At 43.7% G+C, this 19,122-nt stretch overlaps 2 protein-coding genes across 2 annotated transcripts; both read right to left on the bottom strand.

Moving 5' to 3' along the window:
* Nucleotides 1-864: 864 nt before the first annotated feature.
* LOC143603727 (protein IQ-DOMAIN 33-like) lies at nt 865-2,670 on the bottom strand (the record flags this gene model as incomplete). The annotated part of the gene is made up of 3 exons (XM_077080443.1): nt 2,523-2,670; nt 1,772-2,113; nt 865-1,047 (listed from the first exon to the last, which is right to left on the bottom strand). Coding segments are annotated over exons 1-3 (600 nt in total), but the record flags the coding sequence as incomplete, so codon positions are not given.
* Nucleotides 2,671-18,226: 15,556 nt separating this feature from the next.
* Nucleotides 18,227-18,652, bottom strand: LOC143603726 (uncharacterized). Its single transcript, XM_077080442.1, has one exon. It carries the CDS (start codon nt 18,650-18,652, stop codon nt 18,227-18,229), a length of 426 nt encoding a protein of 141 aa, XP_076936557.1.
* Between the last annotated feature and the right edge of the window lie 470 nt (nt 18,653-19,122).

Genomic DNA, 19,122 nt, shown 5'->3' with positions numbered 1-19,122 from the left:
TCTAGCAATCTCTTAATATACACTTATATTCAGAGCAACCTAGTCTGATTCTCACGCCGGAGGGTGGTCACAAGGAGGAACCCCCCCTTCTCAGTGACGAGCTTACGGTGTTTGTTTTGCAGGTCTCCTGAAGAACAGCCTTCTCAGCTAGACCTCATTCGTGGGAAACATTACTTAACCCCCCAGATTATATATAATCTGTACCGGGTCGCTTAGTGTTTCTTCATCACTCAACAAGTGAAATGGTACAGGGGCAGGTCCTAGTGCCCTGGTGGTGATAACAAGTTGAATCAAGATTTATGGGATAAAAATGGAGCCCAACTTAAAATAAACAAATTTTTCTGATACCTTTATTTTATTATTATAACAATATACTAATTTTGTAATTATTATTGATACATAAATATTACTAGATATATAACAATTTACAACCCATGAAACACTATTCACTTCATTTGAATTTTGTCACATGTTTCATAATATTATTTACTTTTGCCATGAAAAAAGTACTAAAACCTTGGTACCTTCCCATTTCCATAGCTACCCGGTTCGTTTTTAACTGAATAACTTAAAAAAAGTTGTTTGAATTTTTTAAAATGTTTTTATCATTATTTGTTATCGGATTGAATTGAGGTAAATAATACTAAACCATAAATGAACTAGGTCAGCTCAGACTTTGAACTTAGCAACCACTATTTGTTATTCAACTCGAACCGGATATAGACTTTGGAAAACCGAATACCAAACAAAAGACGTACCAAAGTACCAAATTACGAATTTGATTTTAGTTCAAAACCGATTTTAAAATTCGACTCGCCTTTTTACTCAACCAAACACATCTTGTCAAACTATACAAGGATATACCTTTAACTTAGATGTTCGTACTCTTGCACTCTTGTGATGCTTCACACGATGAGTACAACTTTCACTACCATCTTCAACATTAACCTCCACCACCGAGTTACCGGTTAATACTTCCACCGATGTCGCAACCGAGTCAAGATCCCGATCACCCATATCTTCAACTCTTTTAGTTTCACGTCTTGCCTGCAAATTTGCTTCCAAATAAACATTACTCAATGAGCCGATGGGATTATCTAGGTGTTCGACGAGATTCTTTTGGCTTCCTACAATATTTATTCTGGCATATGATTAGATTAATTTTAGCTTCCAACGAGATTTTTTGGCTTTCGACGACGAGATTGCCTAAAAGACATTGTCAGAAGCTAAAAAAATCTCGTTAAAAACCAAAATAATTCTCACAGAAAACAAAATAAATCTATTCGGCCGCCAAAATAAATTTCTAGTCAAAAAACTCACAATAACTTCTTTTTTTTTAAGATAGACAGGATTATCTAGACGTCCGAAGAGATTCTTTTGGGTTCCGACAATATTTATTCTGGAGTCTAATTAGGTTTATTTTAGCTTCCAATGAGATTTTTTTGGCTTCAGGCAACGAGATTGTTCAAAAAATCTCGTTGGAAGCAAAAAAAATCTCGTCACTCGCCTAACTAGTCTCGTCAGCTCCGACATTTTTTAAAATAAACTAGCAAACCGACGATTTATGACACATGGCAGAATTTGGTTGGTTAAAAATCCCGTCGAATAATGACCAAAAAGTAATCGAGTCAACGAGTTTTAGAGTAGACATTTTGGAAATTGATTGACCAAATTGACATTTTGTTGATGTTGACCGCTGAAATGGACATTATGAGTTTACGGCCATTATCCTAGAAAAGGATACAAGAAAATTAGAGTTTCGTATAATTACCAGAAAACTCCTAAATGCTGACTGAATAACAAGTGCAGCCTCATCTTCGGAGGGCAATTTCGTCTTTTCACTCTCATCATTCACAGTCTCATTCGAGATCTGTTGTGTGACAGTGGTCTCGGAACCACCTTTGACAGATGCTGACTCATCATCAATTCTTGAACTAAAAACAGTAGCTTTTGATGTTCGAGTAGAATAAGAATAATCTTCTAGAACAACTGACTTTGAGGTTCTTCTAGAACCCAAATCTTCCTCGGCCAACACCGAACTAAACTCATCACCACAAAGATATGATCTAACTGAAGCCCATCTCTTTTTTTCTGCATGGTTGTTTCTCATAACCTATTTTTATAAAATAAAATGTAAGAAAATAATTATATAAAACGTTCAATATCAAGATTAACATAATGTTCGTCATGCTATAGCTAAACCAGTGCTCCTATCTGATTTCACACTATGAAACGGTTGTCCACAAAACACTCACACGGCTGTTTTGACCAATTATTGGTTGGAACGACTGTTAAACGATATCTAGACTGCCGTTCTGACCATAGAGGATTCAAACTTTGAAAAAACTTTGAAAATTATTGGTCAGGACAGTCGTGCGGCCAATATCCAGACAGGCTTTCTGACAAATGATCAAACTTTTTTTTGGTCAGAACAACTGTCTGAAACCATTTAACGGCATATGATTAGATTTTAAACGATGTGTATATCTGACCTCTTAATATAAACAAGAAATGATACTCACATTGGTGTCATGGTTGGTTCCGAACGATCGATGTTTTGAGAATGCATTTCGCACGAGTTCTCCGGTGATGCCCATGGATATGATGATCTATAATTGATTAAATTAATCTAGGCTGTTTTGGTTATATCGGGGAAAAAGGAAGGAAAAAGATACCACATATGCCTGTGGTACAAAAGAACAATAAGATATGGTCCACTTGTATTTACTTTTGATGGTAAATTTATTCTACAGTGTTTTTCACTTCAAGATGGGTTATAATCTTGAACATGAAGAAAGTACCGTCACAAGAAAGCATTGAGATAAAACAAAACTGATAACTTCATGGTACATTTTGGAGATTTTCAAGAATCACAAGTGGGATGTTAGGGGTGTTGGGGTGGTTAAATGAAATTGTTTGTCTGTTTATTATGTTGATTTAATTAATGTTGTTTGAGATTATTGATTAATTTGAATCGAGAAACCCTAACATGTTAACAATATGGCAATTCAGTTTTCCGTAGAAATGTTAAAGATATTTATGTGTGTGTGATTACTATTTTTATGCGGTTTAGTTATGAAGAGGTATGTACCCGCCTCAACACCAATCAAGGCGGGTCAACCCACAAGATAAAGACATTAAGGCACAAAGCCAAAACCTAGGCGCATGGCGCATGCATCATATGCTCGCGCATCACATATGCGCGCAGCGCATCAACGCGCGGCGCATATCACATGCTCTTGCACATCACATATGCTCGCGCGTCGCATATGCGCCCGGCGCACCATCGCGCGGCGCATATCACACGCTCGTCCATATCACACTTGCGCATGAAATATCTGCGCGTGAGAATAAAAAGAAGACTTCGCGCATCCTCAGGATGGGCGCATATCACACGTGCACATAATCAACCTCGTCCTTATCCAAATCAGGATTAGGGCAACCTTGATTGTGCACGTCAGACAATCTTCCAGAAGGCATCTTTTTAAGGAGTAAGAATATGCTGATGTTGACAACGGCCAAATGAAAGGTCGACAACTCAGCATGACACATGTGCTACCACGTGATTACAACCAACGAGAAAGCGCCAGGTGTCCCAGAGGGCACGTGGCGCAGTGCGATTGGAGGAGGCCAACGAGGTTGAGCCCAACCAGTAAAAACCCTAGCACTATAAATACAGCATCAACTCCACTTTGATCACACATTCATTCACACTCAATCATTGACAGTTACAAGCAGTGATATCACATTCAATCATATTGAATTATATTCACTCACAGTCAGTTACAGGAAAACACACAGTCACATCATCAAGGGTATTCAGCGATTCAGCAATACTCTTGAGATTGACTTACCTACAAACATTATTATCTTCTCCAAAAGATACTGATTCTCACGCCGGAGGGTTACCCCAAAGAGGACCCCTCTGTCCCTTTCTGAGGGGTAAGTAACGGCGCTGTTCATTTTGTAGGTGGAAGAACTCGGATCCAGAAGAACCATCGGTGAAATAGTTTAATCACACCCGAGGAAAGTAGATCTGCTACCGGTGAGTAGATCCACGTTTCTTCATTGGCGCCATCCACTGTTACAAACGGCAATCAGATCTCATCCAGATCTAAAAAATTCAATCACCATGGTTTCTGGAGTTCGTAACGTTGATCAAGCTCTGGAGGATATAGAACGTGAGGGTGTTAACGACGGACAGCAGGTTCTGAGGGTTCCGCGTGATTATACGCGTACCACCAGCAACCGTCCCTTCGTCACAACCCCTCACGGCCAGACTGAAACTCCTCCAGATGATCACACGTTACAAAATATGGCCGGCGCGAAGCTGAAGGGACCAATGGGTCCAGAAGATGAAGCAGACGATCCGAATGAATGGCTCATAAATGAGCAGCGGCGTCTGATGGAAAAGTACACTGAAATGATCAAACAGAAGAAGCTAGCCGACCAAACACAAAGGCAAGCGATGGAGAAGCAGCCCACAAAAAGGCCGCGCGCGCCGGAAGAAGGGCATTCTGTTCACACTGCACACACAGAGTTCAGTGATGAAGAGGTGCATAGCATGAGAAAGACAAGGGATACTCATGCAGGAGGCTCGCAGCTCCGCGCGCCTGTGAACATGGCGCCAGGAGCCAGAGCAGATCCGGATTTGCACATGCCATACAGCCCACCGGTCAGAGGGCAAGTGGACGTAACCACACCCTACAGACCAGCCATCCTGGTAAAACACTCAAAGTTTACTGCGCGCATCGCGCAGGCTCCCATCCAGCACAAGACCAAGATGCCAAGTGGTCTGGGGAAATATGATGGCACGACAGATCCAGATGACTTTTTGCAAGGTTTCTATAACACGGGAAACCTAGAGAGCTGGACGATGCCAACATGGTGTCATATGTTTGCCCGCTGCCTCACGGGCGCAGCGCGAGTATGGTTCGAGAGCTTGCCGACAGGGCAAATTGATGGGTTCGAGGAACTATTAGAAAAGTTCCAGGCCCACTTCGTACAGCAGCGCAGGCACACGCGCGATCCTGATGACATCATGCACTGCATCCGCAGGAATGATGAAACGATTGAAGATTACATCACTCGTTTCAATCAGGAGTCCCTGGCAATCGGGGGCATAACTGAGCATCTCCTGCGCGTGGCCTTTATACAAGGCGCGCGCAGTGATCAGTTACGACGAGCTCTCGTAAGCAAAGATGGTATGCCCACCACGTGGGCCAAGTTAATGGAGGCATCGCGAGTTTTCGCGAGAAATGAGAAACAGATTGCCCAAGATAGGGCAAGAGAAAGAGCGCATCAGGCTGAATCACCGCGCAGCAAAGAGAAGAGGGCCAAACAGAACTCTGTATGGTCCAGGTTGCAGCCAACAAGTTTTTCTTCCGCGGAAAAACAAGCGCAACCAAGCTCACCCCAGCCCCAAAAGGATGCTCGTAAACACGGGGAGGGTGACAAGAGGGAGGGCGGCAGAGATCCTAGCAGACCTCTGCCAAGAATATGGACTCCCCTCACTAAAACACCTTCACAGGTGTTAAGTACTGAGAATGTCCAATTCAAGCCTCCCAAGCAACTACACTACAAGGGGCCGCAAAACAGTGGTAAATATTGTGAATTTCACAGGTCCCCGGGCCACAACACCGACGCATGCCATCACTTAAAGGATGCGATCGAGAAGGATGTAAAGTCTGGCAGGCTGGCTCACTTGGTGAAAAACCAAAGAATAGAAGATGAGCAACCGGAGGGAGCCTCTGCCAGCAAGAAGTACAAAAGAATCTGTGTGGCTGAGGGGGGACGACAAGGGCAGACGTCAAGAAAGAGAAGCGCGCAAATTCACGGAGATTGGCGCGAGCAGCAAGTCATCTTCCCAAGAATCAGGGGAGGCCCTTCAATAAGCAGTCCTCTCGTCATTACCACACACATTGCTCATTACGAAGTGTCAAAGGTCCTGGTGGACACTGGAAGCGAATCTGACATTATGTATGAGCAGTGTTTCAGAAAGTTAGACCCGGCAGACCAAGCTCGGCTCGAAATTGTGAACGCACCAATCTGTGGTGTCTCAAATGAAATCATACATCCCCTAGGCCAGATTCAGTTTGAACTAACTATGGGGGATGATGAGCACAAGCGAGCCGAAGTTGTCAACTTCTTGGTCTTGCCCACCACGTCATGCCACAATATGATCCTGGGTAGGGGAACAATTGCCCAATTTAATGCTGTACCATCGCCAGCGCACGGCGCATTGGGGATCCCTACACCAACAGGCGTAGTATTTGTTTACCGCGATCATTTGTGCGCAGTGACAACCACGCCGCGGGAAGGGAGAATGAAACTTCCAACGGCGGACAATGCGCCAGAGAAGTGGATTTTAAACCCAAAATTCCCCGACCAAACGGTCACAATTGGCGCTACCATCTCAGACGACACGAGATTGAGAGTGAAAAGGTTGCTCACAAAATACATGTCGGTCTTCGCGTGGCAACACTCCGATATGATTGGGGTCCCGCGAGACTTGGCGCAACACTCTCTTAACACGTTCAAGTCGGTGGAGCCAATTGCTCAGAAGAAGAGAATCATGGGGGATGAAAAGGCGAAGGCCATGAATGAGCAAGTTGAGGACTTGTTGCGCGCAAACATTATCCGCCCGATCCGATACCAGACGTGGGTAGCCAATCCTGTGATGGTAAAGAAAAGCAACGGGTCATGGAGGATGTGTATTGACTTCAAGGACCTCAACAAAGCATGTCCGAAAGACTGTTACCCACTACCAAACATCGACGCAAAGGTGGACTCCGTGGCGCCATTCAAGCTCAAATGTTTCCTGGATGCCTACAAAGGCTATCACCAGATTCAAATGGCACCACAGGATGAAGACAAGACGGCCTTCAGAACCGACAAGGGTGTTTTTTGTTACACAAAAATGCCCTTTGGTTTAAAGAATGCGGGCGCAACCTATCAGAGACTTATGGATTCGGTTTTCAGTGAACAAATCGGAAGAAATCTAGAAGTCTACGTCGATGATTTGGTGATCAAGAGCAGGGAGGAGAGACAAATGCTCAACGACATCGAGGAAACTCTTCAGCGCCTAACGGAAGTTAACATGAAGCTCAACCCGAGCAAATGTACTTTTGGCGCGGAAGAGGGGAAATTTCTTGGTGTAATGGTCACTAAGGAGGGTTTCAAGGTGAATCCTGAGAAGGTGGAAGCCATCCTTGACATGCCTTCACCATCCACCATGAAAGAGGTTCAGAAGCTGAATGGTAGATTGGTGTCAATCAACAGGTTCCTAGCGAACCACGCCAGCAAATCTACTCCATTCGTTAACACCTTGAGGAACTGTTTGAAGAAGAGCCAATTCAAGTGGACGCCTGAGGCTGAGCAAGCTTTCAATGAGATAAAAGAATGTCTCATAAAGCTGCCCGCGCTCACAGCCCCACTTCCTGGCGAAACCCTTACATTGTACTTGTCAGCTGGAGATCGCGCCATTGGCGCAGTATTATTGGTGGATCGCAAGGGGATCCAAACGCCAATATACTATGTGAGTCGAGTGCTCACAGACCCTGAGACGCGCTATTCCATCATGGAAAAATTAGTTTTGTCACTAACACACGCGTCGCGCAAGCTACATAGATATTTCAATGGTCATCCTATTGAAGTACTGACTGGTTACAACATCCAGCAAGTCTTGCGACGTCCCGCGCTCTCCGGAAGGCTGACAAAGTGGGCGCTGGAATTAGGTGAACACACGATCACTTATAAGCCCCGTCCAGCAATAAAGGGTCAAGTTTTGGCGGATTTCATCACGGAAATCCCAGAGGGAAAGATTGAAGAAGCTCAGCGCGAGGTAGACCCTCCGCGACCAAATGATGAAGAAGATGTTTGGAGGCTATTCACTGATGGAGCCTCCAACAGCGAAGGGTCTGGCGCAGGTCTCAAACTGGTGGACCCTGATAATCATGAATATACTTATGCTATCAGGTTGGACTTCAAGAGTACCAACAATGAGGCTGAGTATGAAGCCCTGCTGGCTGGTCTGCGCATCGCGCGCAAGTTTGGGGTTAAAAGACTAGAGGCGCATGTTGATTCTTACTTGGTAGCTGCTCAGGTCAACGGCCTATATGACGCCAAGGAGAACACAATGCCTCTGTATCTAGAGCAGGCAAAAAAGCTCGTTGAGCAGTTTGACTTCTTCAGAATCATACACATCTCGCGAAGCGAAAACAAGTCCGCAGACGCGTTGAGTAAAATGGCATCAACTAATTTTGATCACTTTGGCAAAGATGTCAGGGTGGAAATAATGAGCAGCCCGTCAGTGCAAACGCAATCGGTCCTGGTAATTCATACAACTCCTTCATCCTGGATAACTCCAATAATGGAATTCCTGAAAGAGGGGAAGTTACCGGATGATCGCGCACAGGCGAGAAAGATAAGACACAAGGCGCAGAACTATGAACTACTTGATGGTACAGTGTATCGGCGCTCTTATCTTGGACCGCTCATGAAATGCCTGGATGCGGAAGAAGCAAGCTATGTGATTAGGGAGATTCATGAAGGAATCTGTGGAATTCACGCTGGTCCGCGCATGGTGGTTACCAAGGCGATGAGCTCGGGCTACTATTGGCCAGGCATGTACTTGGATGCGCTAAAAGAAATCCAAAAATGCAAGGCATGTCAGAGCTACGCGCCAAACACCATGCGTCCAAAAAACAACTTGATTCCAGTCACCTCAGCATGGCCTTTCCACAAATGGGCCATTGATATTGTGGGGCCCCTGCCGCAAGCGCAAGGGCGGGTGAAATTTTTGGTAGTGGCGATAGACTATTTCACAAAATGGGTTGAAGCCAAGCCACTAGCAAAAATCACAGCTGAGGCGATGAAGCAATTCATCTGGAGCCACATCATTTGTCGTTTTGGCCTTCCTCTGGAAATTGTGAGCGACAATGGCAAACAATTCACTGACAGGAAGATATCAAGCTGGCTCAAAGAATTGCACATCAACCAAATCTTCACGTCCGTCTACCATCCTCAAGGGAATGGCCAAGTGGAGCGCGCGAATCAAAGTTTGCTAAATGGGCTGAAGAAAAGATTGGAGGGAGAATCCCATTCTTGGGTCGAAGAGTTACCTAATGTCCTGTGGGCGCACAGGACATTAAGCAAAACTAGCAATGGCGAATCCCCGTTCAGCCTAACCTATGGGACAGAGGCTATGATCCCAGCGGAAATTGGATGCCCATCCCATAGGGTACTCATGATGGGCAAAACTGATAACGACCGCGATAGAAGGTTGGACCTTAACTTGCTTGAAGGGCGCAGAGAAGCGGCTATCATTAATGAAGCCAGATACAAGAAAAAGCTGGAAAAATATTATAATCAGCGCGTTAAAGAGTGCCACTTCAAGAAAAATGATTTTGTCCTTCGAAACAATGAAGCTAGTCGCGCAATACCCCCAGGAAAAATGTCCCCCAATTGGGAGGGACCTTATCAAATTTCAGAAGATCTGGGGAAAGGCGCGTACGCTTTAAAAGATTTGAACGGAAAAAAGATACCGCGCGCGTGGAACGCGGCACAACTTAGAAAATGCTTCATGTAAAAAGTTCAAATTTGTAATCAAGGCTTTTAAGCCATCATCAATGATGATTCGCGCTATCTTTCAATATTTGTCGCGCTATCTTTCAATATTGGTTCTCTTACCTTTGCATACATGTTTCACACTTCCTTTATTAAATTGGAACAATATGACAACACTATATTGACTTCAAAACAAAATAAAGCGAAGTAAAACATACATGCGCGAGCCTTAGCTCAAACGCGTTAACGAGTCTTAACTCTAAAACGTCAGGGCCTTAGCCCAAAATTACGAGCCTTAGCTCAAACACGTTAATGAGTCTTAACTCTAAAATCGTCAGGGCCTTAGCCCAAAACAAAGAGCCTTAGCTCAAAACACTCACATACATCCATCTTACACCCCGCGCAGCCTGATCATAAAAATCCTTAAACAAAACTAAGGCAAAGTACATGCCATATCATGTTAAGGTCTCAGGTCGAGGCCGCGCGCGGAACCATAGTGGATATCTGAGTAACACAAGCTGACATGTAATGGCTAAACTCATACTTCCATACCGCGTGACACCAACGCGCGAAAAAGAAATAACGAAAAATTAGCGTGCATGTCAGCATGAGCAAGATACTGCGAGAGCCACAAACAAAATAGAACAGAGGTTAAGTGAATAATTTCCTTACAACCTTGTTCTTATTTTAACGTTCAAGCATATCTTATATCTATACAACCAAACATGAAGAGATGAATGGAAATGCGCAAGATACGAAAAGGAGATAACAAGTTTCATTTCATTGGATCGAAATTTACAAGTATGATGAGTTACAAACTACAAGTATAAAAGATAAATATACAAAATTTGATGAAGGGCTTCTCAAGTCTCCACGTCGACGTCAGCCGCTTCATCATCCTCATCATCTCGCGCAGCATCTGGCGCGGTCTGCTCTTCATCTCCGAACTGACCATAGTCAAGTTCTTCCTCCTCATTGGAGTCTTCGATCACAACGGTGTCACGAGCAGATTCTTTCGCCGCGCCAGAGCCGCTGGCAGGGGCAACATCCCCCGCGCCACCATCATCGCCACCAGCCCTCTCGCAATCATCAAGCAACTTCTTTAGTGCGCCGAGGTCGGGCTGGTCAGCAAGCGCAGCTATCTGTAAATCATTAGAAAAGTAATGAGTACAAACACTTAGAAAAGTTAGTAAAGTAAAACTCATTAAGATCAAGGTACCTGCATAAGGATGGGGATGGGAGTATTCATATACTTTTCCCCCACCGCGGCCATGTCCGCGCAGGCCGCATCGAACTTGTAAGGGTACTCGGATGGGTTCTTCCTCAACATGCCATACTCATACCCATCCGTAAACCCTTCAGCTCGGCCCACCAAACGCGCGGCGGCATTGCAGTCCATCACAAGGGCTTGAAACTCGGCGGAATATTTCATCGCCAAAGCGCAGCGAGCCATGCCCTGTGACACCAGCCATTGGCGATCCTGCGCGAGGCCAGCAACAGACGTCTCGAGGGCAGGAACCTGAGAGTTTAATAACTCAACAGTTTCCTTAGCCTTTTTTAGTTCCTCCTTGTCAGACGCTGCTGCCGCCAAAATTTTTTCTTTCTCCGCCTGCGCAGCACCAAGTGCTTCCTGGCTGGACGCCGCCGTGGCCAAGGCCTCATCTCTATCGGCCTGCGCGGCCGCCAAATCCCTTTTCAGGCGCGCAACCTCGCTCTCCAACGATGATTTCTCAGTAATACTCTTGATGATAGCTTGGTCACGCGCCTCGGCCTGCTGTTCCAAGACACGCACTCTGCGCGCGTACTTGGCAACTTCGGCCTCCGCCAACTGCTGCTTCTCCCGCGCAGCCTGGAGCTCATGCCCGCGCTTGATGTATGCGGTGTTGGCACTTGCTCGGTTTTCACTGAGCTCCGCCTGGAGTTTCTCAGCTCGCGCGCGAGCATCAGACAGGTTCCAGGCGGCCACCTTAGCCTCTCGCTGGGCTTCCACAAGAGCGTCGCGTACTTTAATATAATCACGACGAAGCTCTTGGGAAGCAGCGAAAAAAGCCGACCCAGCGAAAACATGGTCGTTCAGCAAGTCCGCGCGAGTGCGCTCCTCTTGATACCTCCTTTCAGTAGGAGGCACGGCATGAGCCCAGAAGTCCTCGCATACGCCCATGGATTGAAAGGAACTTTCTTCATTAATATTCCATCTCGGGCGGTAAACGTGGTCACCTTCCTGCAAAAATGTAAGAAAAGTTCTAAGTCATAAAACATACTTATAGGGAGATACGCGAAGCGGACCAACAAATCAATACATACCTGCGGGGATGAAGCAGGAAAGTCAGCGCCAGCCCCACCAGAGGTCTGCGCTGCGAACACTTGCGGCATCGCAGGGCTGGCGCGATCTCCTAAGGAGTCTTCACCTTGAACCCCCTCGTCCTCCTCGTCTCCTTCAACAGGCCTCTTCTGCTGCGACCTGGAAGGCTCCAAACCAGCCTCGCGGGGAGGGCTACGTGCAGGAGGAGGCGAAGGAGGTCTCGACGCCGCCAGTTCGGCCCGCAACACCGTCTCCTGCTCCTTGGTAATCCCAATAAGGGGAGACTCAGCACTAGCAGGAGCAGGACCAGAACCAGCGGCGCCAGAAGCGGCGCCAGGAGTATCACCAGCAACTGTTGCGCCAGCTACAACTCCTATGAACAAATAAACAAGGAAAAATTGTTTATGACTGACTTCAAAGAGAAAAATTCATAAGACATATGTGCAAATACTTACCTTGGCGCAATTCTGTTCGCGCATCGAACATCGCCATAAAATCCATTCTACCCTTCTCAGAGGGTAGAACAGGGGACTTCGATGGAGTCCCCGGCGCAGCCGTGGCACCTTGGGGCGCCGGCGGCTGATCTGTTACCGTCGCTGCCTCTGCAAACATTTAAAGGAGCAAGGGTTTAATAACAATTCAGCCAGATGAAGATAAATAAAGTATACCTGTTGCAGGCGCGGCACTGCTTCTCTCGTCAGCCGCGCGAAAGGAGGAGGCGACGCCACCATACCTCAAGTGGACAGGAGGTCTGCCCACTCTCACAGGCAGAGAACTTAAAGAAACCTTTGTGGTTTCCTTAGGTCTCTTCGTTTGAGCATGGGGATGAGCGACAGGGGTGTCCTCTTTCTTCTGTTTCTTACTGGCCCCTGCGCCAGATTTCCCCTTAGCTTTGCGCTTTAGTAGAGGCGCCTCCTCTTCCTCCTCCTCCTCCTCTTCCGCGAGCTCTAGCTCGTAGTTTTCAAGCGCATCTACAAAAACAAGCGACAGAACTGTTAATAAGCATGGGTCTTCTAAAGGAATGAGCAAGAGTGCGAAGGCTTACCAGGCGCGTCACCGTCAAAGTCAAAATCCAGATCCACTGGGATGAACATGTCATCGAAGCGATCCGGGAAACCAACCTCCCCAATGCCAAGTTCGACGGAGCCGCCCTCCACATGTTCATCATAAGCGGCAAGGATGTAATCCCTGGTGACTGCGCAAAGACGAGTTAAATGATATCAGCAAAAGAAGGATGTTAGCGCAATAAAAAAAAAAAAAAAAAAAAAAAAAAAAAAAAAAAAAAACTTACACAACCCGTCGACTTGGATAACGGGCTCAAGCGCGCTGTCGGCCCAGAGCCTGCTCATGCCGACCCCAACCAGCGCCTCCTCGCAAATTTTCTTCGCGGGGGATGGTTCGGCGGTCAGTTTCTTAACCCATGCGCCAGTTGGGTTCTTGAGGACACCCTCATCCGCAGGCGCAGAAGCGATAGAGCGCATAGTCATACGGATGGGGATCACACCGGCCTTAATGTAAAAAAACCTCTCTGACCAGTCATGAAGGCTCTTGAATGAAACAGTGGAGCACTTCACCTTCTGACTGCGAGGAATAAAAGAGATCCAATTGTCTTGGATCTTGGCCTTATAAAAATATTGAAAGCGCCGAGGAGTGGGTTCCTCGCGCTGGGATTTGCACATGAACTCAAAGTGAGTCACGCGCACGAGTCCAAACGGATGGACTTGGGATATGTGAATCCCATAGAACTTCAACAGTGCACCCACAAACCTTGTCATCGGGAGACGAAGGTTGCAGTGGGTGAAAAAGTGGCTATATAGGGATATATAGCCGGCAGGCGGGTTCGCCGCCGTTTGCCCGGACCTAGGCAACATGCAGCCAAACAGGGTGGGAAACCCCTGAGAGGTGATGAGGTTGTCGAGATCCGCCTGCTTCAATTTGCAGGGGATTTCATTCCACCTTTTGGTGGCCTTGGTCCTCCCTACTTCCTCCGATGTGGTTTCAACAACCTTCTTCCCCTTCCCCTTTTGCTTCAATGTCGACATCACCACAGATTTCACACGGCGTCTTCGAGAGGCAACGGAGGTGATTGAAGGGCTAGACGAGTATGAACATCAGACATACAACTGTAATAGCCGATAATCGAGGATTCGAATCGATGTAAACACTCAAATCAGAATGTGAAAGCAGGAATTCGAATTTGAACAACAATAAAGATGAGGATACAAAATTTTCTAGGGGCCTGCTTTTATAGGACCAGGAGAGAGAAATGTGGCAGCTGATCGGATTCCACGCGCCCCCACTCGCAGGTGCAAGCCAACGAAGGAATGACACGTGTCCCTAACAGCTGTGTGAGGGGACATAAAATTGTAACCGACCTGCCACGGCACAGTGACGCGCCCCCACTCGCAGGTACTAACCAATGCGAGTGCAACACGTGTTCAGGACAGCTGTGAGGGGACGTGAAAGCCAACTGTAGCACCTCGAGCACACGAAACCTCTGACACGTTTACGGCGCACGTCACCACCAACCAACCACGTGTTTGGACCTTTGGTTTTCAACAAAGTGGATAGAACTTCGCGCGATGATGGAAACAACCAGGAAAACGACAAAACCCCCTATAAAAGGACAATTCAGTGAGTCTAATATCTATCTCACCACGCTCGCGCGAGATAAGACACACATTAGACTGGGGGGGCTTGAAGAGGTATGTACCCGCCTCAACACCAATCAAGGCGGGTCAACCCACAAGATAAAGACATTAAGGCACAAAGCCAAAACCTAGGCGCATGGCGCATGCATCATATGCTCGCGCATCACATATGCGCGCAGCGCATCAACGCGCGGCGCATATCACATGCTCTTGCACATCACATATGCTCGCGCGTCGCATATGCGCCCGGCGCACCATCGCGCGGCGCATATCACACGCTCGTCCATATCACACTTGCGCATGAAATATCTGCGCGTGAGAATAAAAAGAAGACTTCGCGCATCCTCAGGATGGGCGCATATCACACGTGCACATAATCAACCTCGTCCTTATCCAAATCAGGATTAGGGCAACCTTGATTGTGCACGTCAGACAATCTTCCAGAAGGCATCTTTTTAAGGAGTAAGAATATGCTAATGTTGACAACGGCCAAATGAAAGGTCGACAACTCAGCATGACACATGTGCTACCACGTGATTACAACCAACGAGAAAGCGCCAGGTGTCCCAGAGGGCACGTGGCGCAGTGCGATTGGAGGAGGCCAACGAGGTTGAGCCCAACCAGTAAAAACCCTAGCACTATAAATACAGCATCAACTCCACTTTGATCACACATTCATTCACACTCAATCATTGACAGTTACAAGCAGTGATATCACATTCAATCATATTGAATTATATTCACTCACAGTCAGTTACAGGAAAACACACAGTCACATCATCAAGGGTATTCAGCGATTCAGCAATACTCTTGAGATTGACTTACCTACAAACATTATTATCTTCTCCAAAAGATACTGATTCTCACGCCGGAGGGTTACCCCAAAGAGGACCCCTCTGTCCCTTTCTGAGGGGTAAGTAACGGCGCTGTTCATTTTGTAGGTGGAAGAACTCGGATCCAGAAGAACCATCGGTGAAATAGTTTAATCACACCCGAGGAAAGTAGATCTGCTACCAGTGAGTAGATCCACGTTTCTTCAAGTTACATTCGGTTATTATCGTGAATAGAGGTGTGTTTATTTTACAGTACCTACAAAATACAATACACACTACATTTTTATCATTTAATTTTTCTTAATCTCCTTAAACATGGTCAGATAAAAAAAAGAGGCCAATAACCTCACCTTACATTTTGGATTTTGCGAGTGTAGTACATATGATTTTCAAGAAGCACAAGTAGAATCTTATAAGGTGTTCAACTTCAAGATTGTTACTTAACACTGTTAATATGCATATTGTGTTACTTTTTACGTCATATGTGATTGCTACTTTAAAATAAACGTTCATAACATATGTTTGTTACTTAAAATAAGTGTTGCTTATTGTGTGTGTTTGATGTTGCTTGAAATTATTATTTGAAATAAACGTGCACTTGAATGCTAAACTTTTGAGTTTGTTATTTTAATTAGCAAAGCCTAACACCTTAATGGTAATTAGAAAATAAGTGAATAATAGCCTGGATTAGGTAAGGGTTAGAGAACTTTAGAGCTGGAAGTGTTGAACTTTAGATCAAGGAAGTGGTGACTAAAACTGGAAAGTAAAGAGTAGATAAGAGTTATCAAGTACTTTTCTTTTGTAACATGTTCTTTTATTATTCTTTTTTAATAATATTTTTATTATGGTGGTGCTTTAGAGCACATGGTTGGTAGCAGATTGGGTTTCATAAAGTTTTCTTGCTAGTAGGGTTATGTCTATTCCATTATTTCCTTTTTGATGTTAGTGCATTTTTAGTTTTGGTCCCTCTAATCATGTTGGAATGCTTATAATTTCTTTTCACCATGGGACAAGAATAGAAGATATTTAAATGGTGGTGAAACGAAAATTTTTCAACTTCAGCAATAATGGAAGTGGAGTGTGAAAATGACATTGAATAAAATACTAATAAAACTTTAATTAGAACAAAGCCAATATACCCTCACCCTCACCTGTGGTCTCCTCTAGTTTCCAACGACCATGAATTCGTCCAGTCTCAACTCTCAAAGCCCATGGATGAGTGTTACAATAAATATATATCCCTAGCAATTTATTGTAATTGTTAAGATTTTTTGGTTAATAAATCTTTAAAATCTTTAGTATATGAAATACATTTTCCACTTAAGATGTATATAAAGATTTTGATATTTTACACCTGTGTCTTACACAGGTTCTAAGCTTATATTATCTTAAACAATATTGAAAATAATTGATGCAGATCATTCAAGTGAATCCCCTTTCCATAATCTTGGCCAATCTCTCACGTAGCCACGTAGGTGATCCAAGAATTGATGAACTCTACAAGGACCATCTCTAGAGAGCCGCTTAATGAGCTAGAATATGGTCCAAGTTTATTGAAACATATATAACTTTTGTTAGGTTTAAAGTTTCGGGACCCGTAAATAATCATTTTACATGTCTCATGTAGTTTGGTTACCACAACTATTAGATTTGAGTTCCATTAACTTGAATCCTGATTTGATTTCAAACTTAACGATTTTTTCTAGTTTTAAAAGATGACTTATTTGATAATTTGAGCATACATTATTGGATCAATCTTCGATCTCTGGATAATTTTCCTTTATTTTTTATATATACACGAATTATATCTTACTCAAAGGTTATTTTAAAAAACACCACTAATCCTGTTTTTAACGATAAAGCAAAATTTTATTACTTTATTCACAACATCGAAACTAGCAAGTTGTAACACCAATTTACATCACCAAAGCCACTCAATTACACAACTATCAAACAAGTTCTATCCATTCCCCCAATTACGTTTAAAATTAAAACTACATCATTTCTCTCATATTAACGTCAAATTCTTTGATTTATTAATTACCTAGGATGCTCAATGTTTTATTCACGCTTATGACATTGCTTAATTGGGCCGACTTCCTTTCAAGCTCCACTAACTTCTGATTGTCTTATATATTTTATCCTCACTGAGAAAAACTAATTTACAGTTCTCAAAGTAATTTTATAGTTTCGCCATCGCGAGATGTTGTTTGGTAAAATCGAGTTGAAACGGGTAGGGTAAAATGAGGATGTAGGATTGGGCCTCGTACAAATACTGTTAAGTGAGGTGTGAATTTGTGTTACAACATAAACATAACATGAAGTTTATGGGTTTAAGTGTTTAAGTTTAATTTAAATGAAGTAGGGTCAATTTTAGGTTGGACCAGCTGACATGTCTAGTTTAATATGTCTTGTTTGTGTCAACTTGATGGGGTTGTGGGTTGATCCATTCAACCAATGTTTTTTTAGTTTATAAAAATATGTTTTATGTAATAACTCAAGCAATATTATTATTCGTGTGCTAAACTTATTTTAAAAATAAATTGGTATAGTTTAAAAAATAATTGCTTTAAAGATAAAAACAATATGTAAAATAGTAAACTCTTTATAGGGTTGAACAGATTGTACGTGTTATTGTCTATGCGCAAATATACATGTTGTATTTAACCTTTTGGGTTTGTGCCGATTTTGACCTGTCAACCCACAAACACAGCCCATTTACAAGTATTACCCTAAACACACTTTAATGTTTACATCACACATTTTTTTAACTATTCTGTTAGCAAGTACATAACCATAGGTCCATACATATATAAGACACTAAATCAAACACCAAAACTTTGAAAAACATACTCAAGGCATGGATCACCTCATTAAGCAGATACATTAGATTGCACCTTCATAACCTCCCTATCAACTGCTTTCTTCAAAAAGCTATCTTCACCTAATATCATCTGAACAGGCAACAAACCAAGATCATTCGCCATGGCAAGCATCATCCTCTTTGTCTCAGCTTTAAACTCCTCCAAATCCACCGTCCCATTCGAATTGCGATCAAATTGCAAAAACAAGGAATCATAAACTTGAGAGAGCTCTTTCGGGTCGGGTTTCACATCAATCCCAAAATGGGTTTCAAACATTCTTAAAGACTGTAGTTCTTTCAACATCTCCGAATATGACAACACACCATCATGGTTTGTATCTAAGTAAGTGAAACGATCTTGAACTGAACCATTAAACGCTTCATCATCTTCGATAAAGCCGAGAATGATGGCACCGTCTAGTAACTCAACACTCATTTTTGTTTAATATGTTTATATTTTTTTGTTAACCTGTTGGTATTAAGTTGTGATTTAGGGAGAGTAATATATATATAGATGTTAAAACTTAAAAGGTATATGCTTTTTGGTAATGGTTTTATGGTGCTATAATATAATTGATGCGTGCGTTCAAATAACGCGGTCGAGTCTTGTGATTTGTGACTTGACTTGATTATTTTATTCGAATTATTGTTGATGGGTTTTAAGTAAAAGAAGGAATATTGTTGACTTGTTTCTTCGGTTATAAAATAAAAGATCATATTCCGTGTGTCCAAGGCAATTGTTTTGCCTGCTATATTTATAATCTTCTAGAAGATATCAGAGTGTTTGAAAAATGGATTTTTTGTAAAAGATGATTGATCTTATACGAAACTATAGAATAAATAAGTACTTTGGTTATTGATTACCTTCGGTAATTATTTAGGGTGGTGGGAAATCTTGAACACATA

Source organism: Bidens hawaiensis, unplaced genomic scaffold (genome assembly GCF_021521415.1).
Source record: "Bidens hawaiensis isolate Kalapana, Puna unplaced genomic scaffold, B.hawaiensis_p1.1 tig00062525_1, whole genome shotgun sequence".
Taxonomy (NCBI): domain Eukaryota; kingdom Viridiplantae; phylum Streptophyta; class Magnoliopsida; order Asterales; family Asteraceae; genus Bidens; species Bidens hawaiensis.
This window is presented reverse-complemented; position numbering and strand designations above follow the sequence as displayed.

What these genes read in the sequence shown, in the direction of transcription:
- LOC143603726 (XM_077080442.1), bottom strand. Translation starts at nt 18,652, where the DNA reads ATGAGTGTTGAGTTACTAGACGGTGCCATCATTCTCGGCTTTATCGAA.